This window comes from Coffea eugenioides, chromosome 3 (genome assembly GCF_003713205.1).
Source record: "Coffea eugenioides isolate CCC68of chromosome 3, Ceug_1.0, whole genome shotgun sequence".
Lineage (NCBI taxonomy): Eukaryota > Viridiplantae > Streptophyta > Magnoliopsida > Gentianales > Rubiaceae > Coffea > Coffea eugenioides.
Genome location: NC_040037.1, coordinates 2423188 through 2430506, shown reverse-complemented (window position 1 = coordinate 2430506; position 7319 = coordinate 2423188). Strand labels below are relative to the sequence as shown.

Below are 7319 nucleotides of genomic sequence, written 5' to 3'. Positions count from 1 at the left end.
TTCTCGATGTTCTCGCTCGCAGTACCAGCCCATCACGGGAAAAGTAACAAGTACTCTCAATTAAGCGAACGTGACTTGACGGTTGCTTCTATGGTGGAAAGCTGAGTCATCTTTGCATAGTGGGAAGAAGTAATAGGAGTAGGACAACACAGTTAGGTGGGCCAGAAAACAGACAAAAAATGAAATTTGCAACCGAAGACAGGCTAGAACAGGTAATGAACAAGGGGCGTAGTTTAATTTTGGCGCTTCCTTAAGAATTAAGATAAAGCCTGTTTTCATGAAGGAATAAAGATGCTGCTTTCGTGTCTTCAGTTCGAGTATCCGTGAGATTTTTTTGATCCAATGCAACATTTCCAATTATTTTAAAATGACGTCTTTATCTCTTTGGGAATTCGAAAGACATTTTAAAGTGGTATTTTTTTTCTATTTTGTTTAAAGTAATTTATCCAATTTTTGTCATTTAATTTTTTAATACTATTTATTGGTTCAAAAGCATTTTTCCTTTATTGCATTTATCCTTTTTAATTCTTTTTTAATATAATTTAACCAACTTTTTTTTCTTTAAGAAAAATACTATTCTTATAATTTGTAAATGTAATGGCTATCCCAACTATCGATGATTACACAAAGGTATGTACATGAAAATTTTCAATTGAGTAATTATATTAGTGAATTATTCTACCATATAAATAATCACAAATACGTTAAATGTGAAGATTGTGTAAATATACGTACACTATTATTAAGATGGAGCACTTAAAGAAACCTAGGTGACAATAAGTCATTGGGTGCTTGAAAAATTCCGAATCAAAATGATCCTCATATATACTTTAAACCCTTATCTAAAAACGTTAAATTGAACATGGGAGCATAATTTGACATCTAAACATCGTTGCTTCCGAGTTAATAGTTAAAATGTCTTAAATTTAGTGTACTCATCAAGTTTGTGATTTATAATCCATCATATTCATTATAACTAGTAGAAAATATTAATAGTTAAAAAGACTCGAAATTTGATATTGCACTTGTCAAATTTGTGATTTGTAGTCGGTCATGTTCATTACAACTAATGACAGACTTAGGACCTAGTTTAGTACAATCTAATTATTTAGTAGGGGAGCTATTCACTGTTTGAAACAATTGCATTATCACTAGGAGTGAGATTTGGAATTCGATTATAACTAGTGCTCATGCACATCCAATGTGTGTGCAATCAAAAAATATATAATATTTATGATCATATATTTTAAATAAAATTTTTTATTATGAAAACAAATTTTAATCTTTTAAATATTTTTCATAAAATAATTTTATATTAGTAGTTATAATATTTATGGGTAGTTATGTTGAAAACATATACTTAAATAGTTAAAAGTAAAATAGTCATGGGTAGTTATAGATAGTTAAAATAAAAGTAGTTTTTATCATGGCAAAAAGAAAAGTTCATTTTTTTATAGGCAAAAAAGTTTATCCCATTTATAATTAAACAAATGATCAAATTCATATTCATTTTTGCACTTAAACAAACAAGATCTAACTTGATACCATATTCATTTTTGTCAATTTATATTTATTTTTGTCTCTAAAAAAGTAAATTTTGACATTTTTGTATATAAAATTATTACATATGAGTCATGTGATAATTTTAGACTAAAAAGTGCTTGAAATTTAGGTTGGGACAAAAAATTGTGAATTTGAATTTGTAAGAGATATGAAGTTAATATTTTAAAAGTAAAAGATAAAAAAATTCATTTAACGAAATGTGAAAAACATTTTAAACGATTTTTCCTATAAATATTTATTATTCAGTATGCAAGAATTGAATATTTTTCAATTATAAATATTTTTTGTAATAATAATTAACAAGAAACCAATTTCATAACCATAACCCAGTTGGTACCAACACGGCATGTTAAGCTGGGGATCGTAATTCTGAAAACGGGACTGGTATGTTTCTGTTTGGATTGTAAATTATTTGAGATATTTTTACTGTAGCACTTTTTGTGATGTGATGTATGTGAGATAAAAAGGTAATTGAAAAGATAAAAAGGTGTGTTGGAAATTGTAATGATGATGTAAGCAAATAAATTTTGGCTAATAATCCTCTATCCAAACAGAGTAGACCCTTGAACTCTTTGTCTAAGTAAAAATAAATCCCTCATCTATTTTTTGCTGACTTTAAGCCCTCAAACTTGTAATATTGGGCACCCATGACCCTTTTAGCCAGTTTCTCCGATTTTGCAACCGGAAGGCCAATTCACACGAATGCCAGTGTGCTTCTTCAAAGAGCATTTTTGTCCGCATTTTCTAAGCAAAAAGGAACAACTTCTCCTTCTTCCCTCCATCTAACCTAACCCAACCGCTAACTTATTCAACAAACGAATTGCAGAGGGAAGAGAGAGAAGTCTGCAAAGAAACAAAAAAAAAGAAGAAGGAGAGGGAAGTAGAGCAGAATATCTGCAAATATCTATCATACATCAAAATGCAAATTATCCTGGTAAAATGCATAAAATGGTATGAATGTTGGAGGGTGAGATCAGGATCACACATGGTGGCTAACAAGAGAAGGTTGTTTTCCCTTGATGCGGTTACCGCAATAGTCTCTGTCATGTCTAAGTCGTTGTAGTTGAGGCCAATGGGGAGTTTCCAGTCAAAGTGGTAGAGCAGAAGAGCTAAAGGGAGCTCAACATTCGCTAAACCAAAAGAAATTCCAGGACAAATCATTTGGATAGAGAATAGTGAGATTACTAAATGGTGGCTCTCCGGCCACTTGACGGGAATTGCATTCAAAATCGAGTCCAGGAGTCTATAATTGATCAATTTTTGCCTCTGAAAACTAGCAGCCAGTGGTGGCGAGACAATGCGTTGCCTCGACCATCTCTTCCGAGCTCATGAGGCTTTTATAGAAAAACTAGTTTTTTTGGCCCTCGCGCTGTGCATAAGAGTGCCCAAGATCTACTTAAATCAACTTAAATCAAAAGTTAACCAAAACATGTAATATTTAGCAAAACAACGGTTATAAACTCATCCAAATGGTTATGTAGTAGAAGTGCCTGTGTCTGTCAAAATCTCAAATCCGGCCAGCTGTCAGGGTTGAATTAAAGCAGCCCACCAGTCCAACCCGGCGAGCAATTTAGGTCCCATGCTACCGCCTGATCTACTTCTACAGAGACACAAAAACAGAGAGGATTGTCTGCGAAATCTGACTTGAGCTAGAGAGAATCCTAGAGCTGAATTAGCATGGACGACGTTCCTATTCACAAGATCCAAATTTCTGGTCCTGCACTGGCCTCCCTACTCCTCCGTTTCTCCTCTTCCCCCGGGGCTATTCACGGCCTTCTTTTCGGCCACGTCACTGTCTCCGCCACCTCCTCTCTCTCCGACGATCCCACCTCCAATCTAGACCCTTCTTCCGCTGATGTCGACGCTGGCACTGCCATTCCGCTTCTTACAGCCACCGTCACCTCCTTCCTCTCCCTCCCTTCGCACCTCCCTCGCTCACTCCAACCCCTCCCGAATCCTAACCCACCTTCCTCCTCCCTCCTCGGCTGGTTCTCCGCCCGCCGCAGAACCCCTCTCCGCCCCTCCCTTAACGACTCCACCACCACGCACGCTCTCTCCTCCTCTACTTCCCTCTCCCTCTTCCCTTTTTTAGTTTCTTTGCAGACTTCTCTCTCTTCCCTCTGCAATTCGTTTGTTGAATAAGTTAGCGGTTGGGTTAGGTTAGATGGAGGGAAGAAGGAGAAGTTGTTCCTTTTTACTTAGAAAATGCGGACAAAAATGCCCTTTGAAGAAGCACACTGGCATTCGTGTGAATTGGCCTTCCGGTTGCAAAACCGGAAAAACTGGCTAAAAGGGTCATGGGTACCCAATTTTACAAGTTTGAGGGCTTAAAGTCAGCAAAAAATAGATAAGGGACTTATTTTTACTTAGACAAAGAGTTCAAGGGCCAATTGGATAATTTGCCCTAACTAATAACAAAACTCAGGTCTTGATGCAAGGAAGTCAGGATTTCCGGGTTCCATCCATCATCAAGGCCAGGTTTGTTAAGCCAACCCTACAGCCGGTTGCCTTATTTCAATTGGGCCCCAATTGACATGTGAAAGATGTCCACGCTGAGTTGTCTTGTTAAGACTTCATCTGCCCACGCCCCACGGTGGAGAGTTCAGTCTACTTTCCACGCTAGAAGCAACCGTGACTTCACATGCTTAGTTGCTAACAGCCGTCTTGACTCTTGATCCTTGTCTGTGGTTTATTCTAATTTGGTCAAAATGCCATGGCTGTTAACGTTAAAGTTGCATCCATAATGAGGAGGGAGATTCGACTACGTGTGCATGGCTAGTCTTGAGTTTTCACATTGAAAAACAGTGGAAAATTTTCATACCTGGTCCAGTCACATTTATAGTTTATTCTTTTTCTAGTTTCACAACCCCGACAACATACTTAACGCGCAACATCTTAGTCAAGATGCATTTTTAATCACTTGTTAGATCATTAAAAAAAAAGCCCAATTAACATGTTCATATGTTTAGGGGTAATAAAGGGAACCACCATACTTCTATCACCCCAAAAAAAAAAAAAAAGAAAAAGGCTAAGCATTTGTCTACTGCATATTTGCTTGTTGTTTATTTGGACCAACTGACCTCTAATCTGATCAAATTAAAGAACGGACTCTTTTTTTTTTTTTTCTTGTCAAACCCAGGAGTATCCCACCTTTGCCGGACTAATCTTCTGGACCTGAAGTAAAAAAGAACGGACTCTTTTTTACTTCAACATAATTCACTTGTCGTATATATTGGTTTTTGAGCTCTATAGAAAATATCTAATCATTACGAAGGATAGCACTAATTAGAGCACGAAAGCATTGCCCTGTGACAAAATTTTAAGAATTTGATCAATTATATGCTATTTTTTACGTGTTGTATGTGAAAATTATGGTTTGAAGACCTTGTCCTCATAATTCAGGGACTTCAAAACCTTATGACATAACTAATACTGGTTTTGCATGAAATGAGCCTTTACCTAGGGCCCTAAGCGATGGTGCTTTGACTAATTTATCCCACTATGTTTGCAACTTTTTGCTAATTGATTTCAAAAAAGTTTTCGATAAAGAAAGTATACGATTTTTTTTGTTTAAAAAAAAAGGAAAGGAATTACTAGTGCAGTTAGAATATTCTCTTTTTTTTTTTATTGTCGATCAACTGATTTCATATAAAGCACTAAATTTTTCTAATTGAGGGGCATCATAATTATAACATATTATTATCTTTTTATCATGAACCTGATGGTTGGGGATGAAAAGGGCATGAGAAGGTGCGGAAGGGTAAAAAAAAAAACTTACGTTGCTTTTTTTTTTGTCAAATCAAAGAGAGTAACTGTTATTTTCCAAACATTAGGGTTATATAAGTTATTTGCTCAAATATAAGGAGTCCAAATGTAATTCCTACGTTACTAGAATTAATATAAGTTACAACTACCTCAGTGAAAGCTTGAATTACTGTTTTCTCCTCAGGCTCATCGTGCTGTTTAAGTACATTTTTGGCAACGCAAGTATTCAAATTCCATGCACCATTTTATCAGTGAGGGCTTTTATCGGTGTCATCGTCACTGTTAAATTAAATACTACACAAGTTGCACTTGGGTAAGAAAGTAAAATACCCAAAGTTTCCTGTTTTCAAGCTCTCCTCGCTGCCTAAAGTTTCTGCTCAATGAACCCTCGTTAACTTCATAGCATAGCAGTCCTTAAGTTTCCTTTCCCCAGTTTTCTCTCGTTCCATCTTCTTCCCTGCTTTGCTCTTGGCAGACTAGAACCTTCATTGCATCCCAGCAAGAAACCTTGACCCCTCTCTCTGCTACCAGGATGAATCCTGAATTCTTCATCGCTTTTATATCATTCGTCTCTTATTCCTGATCTTCTCGCGATTTGGTATTTTACAGTTCTTCTGATTGGCTCGGCTAGCCACCTCCAAGCCCCGCTTTGCATCATGTCTGTGCCGATAGTTAGGGAGGAACAGAACTCTATTATCCTATCCAGATCTACTGAAGTCCAACTTATGATCTGTGGTGGGATGATGAACGAGGGGGATGTGGCCATTACAGAAGAGAGCACTATCAGGTGTCAACCAACTACCGGTCTGCTGCACACAAAAAAGAAAAGATAATAGACACGATAATTTCATGAATTCATTCCAACTATGGATTTGATGAATTCTTTCATGATGATTAGATGAAGGTGAGTGTGTTGAGTTGCAGGTCTGACTTGTTTTTTACGTTAATTAGTTGTCAAAATCTGTTAATCAAGTATCTGGTTCAGTACTTGGACATGGTCTTTAATTTTTTGTTCATTTTCTCATTGGTTTTTCCTCTTTGTTGTTTAGGTGGATGGATGGATTTCGAGCATTAAATCCGGCTGCCGGGTTTAAACAGAGGTTCGCCGCTTGGGTTTTAAAACTGCTGTCTTACTTGTCAAATTTGGTGATAAGCTTTGTCTTTCATACCTGTTCATTATAATTTTCCTGCTTTTTCGGGGGTTTGACAACTACAAATATTTTCCTAAAAAGTGCTTTGTTAGACCATTCTGAATCAAAACATATGGATAGGGCTAGAGCTGTAAACGAGCCGAATCGAACCGAGTATTTCATGTTTGAGCTCTGTTCGTTAAGGTATTTGAACGACGTTCGTGTTCATTCGTTAATTTTCGTACTCCAAACCTGTGCTCGTGTTCGGCTCGTTAAGCAAAGTTCATGTTCGAGTTCGAGTTCGTGTTCGATTCGTTTAATATAAACGAGTTGTTCGCGAACATGCTCGAAATGCTCGAATCCAAATTATTTTAAACCTTAAATATGTCATACAAATCATTAATCATTCTAAAAAATAATTAAAGCACTAAGTGATTAAATTCTATTATTCATTAACTATATAACTAACATTAACATAAAAATAACAAATAAAATCCTCCAAATATAAAAGTCTAGCCATAAAATTAATCATAAAATTTGTCAAATGATAATTATGTCTATGTTCGCGAACGTTCGTTAAAACTCGCGAACATGCTCGTGTTCGCTCGATTATTAATCGAACAAAAAAAATCGTTCGACCTCGGTTCGTTAAAAGTTTCGAACGGGTCTTTCACGAACACGAACGTGTTGAAACGAACCGAATACCGAACAGTTCGGTTCGTTTAACAGCTCTAGTTAGGTCATGATCAAACTAATGTATTTTGTTATCATGAATCACATTGACTTGTTGAGTTTTCCGAAGATATGATTCAACAATATAAATGCTTGCCAAGAGCTATAGGATGGAAATTTTGAATATCA

General features: G+C 36.3%; 1 protein-coding gene and 1 long non-coding RNA gene across 2 annotated transcripts; both read left to right on the top strand.

Moving 5' to 3' along the window:
- The first annotated feature begins 3240 nt into the window (after positions 1 to 3240).
- On the top strand, positions 3241 to 3705 carry LOC113764965. The gene has a single exon (XM_027309013.1). It carries the CDS (start codon positions 3241 to 3243, stop codon positions 3703 to 3705), a length of 465 nt encoding a protein of 154 aa, XP_027164814.1.
- Positions 3706 to 5733: 2028 nt separating this feature from the next.
- Positions 5734 to 6575, top strand: LOC113766819. Its single transcript, XR_003467798.1, has 2 exons — positions 5734 to 6232; positions 6378 to 6575. It is a non-coding gene; the product is annotated as an uncharacterized LOC113766819 (long non-coding RNA).
- Positions 6576 to 7319: the final 744 nt, after the last annotated feature.

Excerpts from the sequence above, each read along its gene's own strand:
- LOC113764965 (XM_027309013.1), top strand. The coding sequence starts at position 3,241 with ATGGACGACGTTCCTATTCACAAGATCCAAATTTCTGGTCCTGCACTG.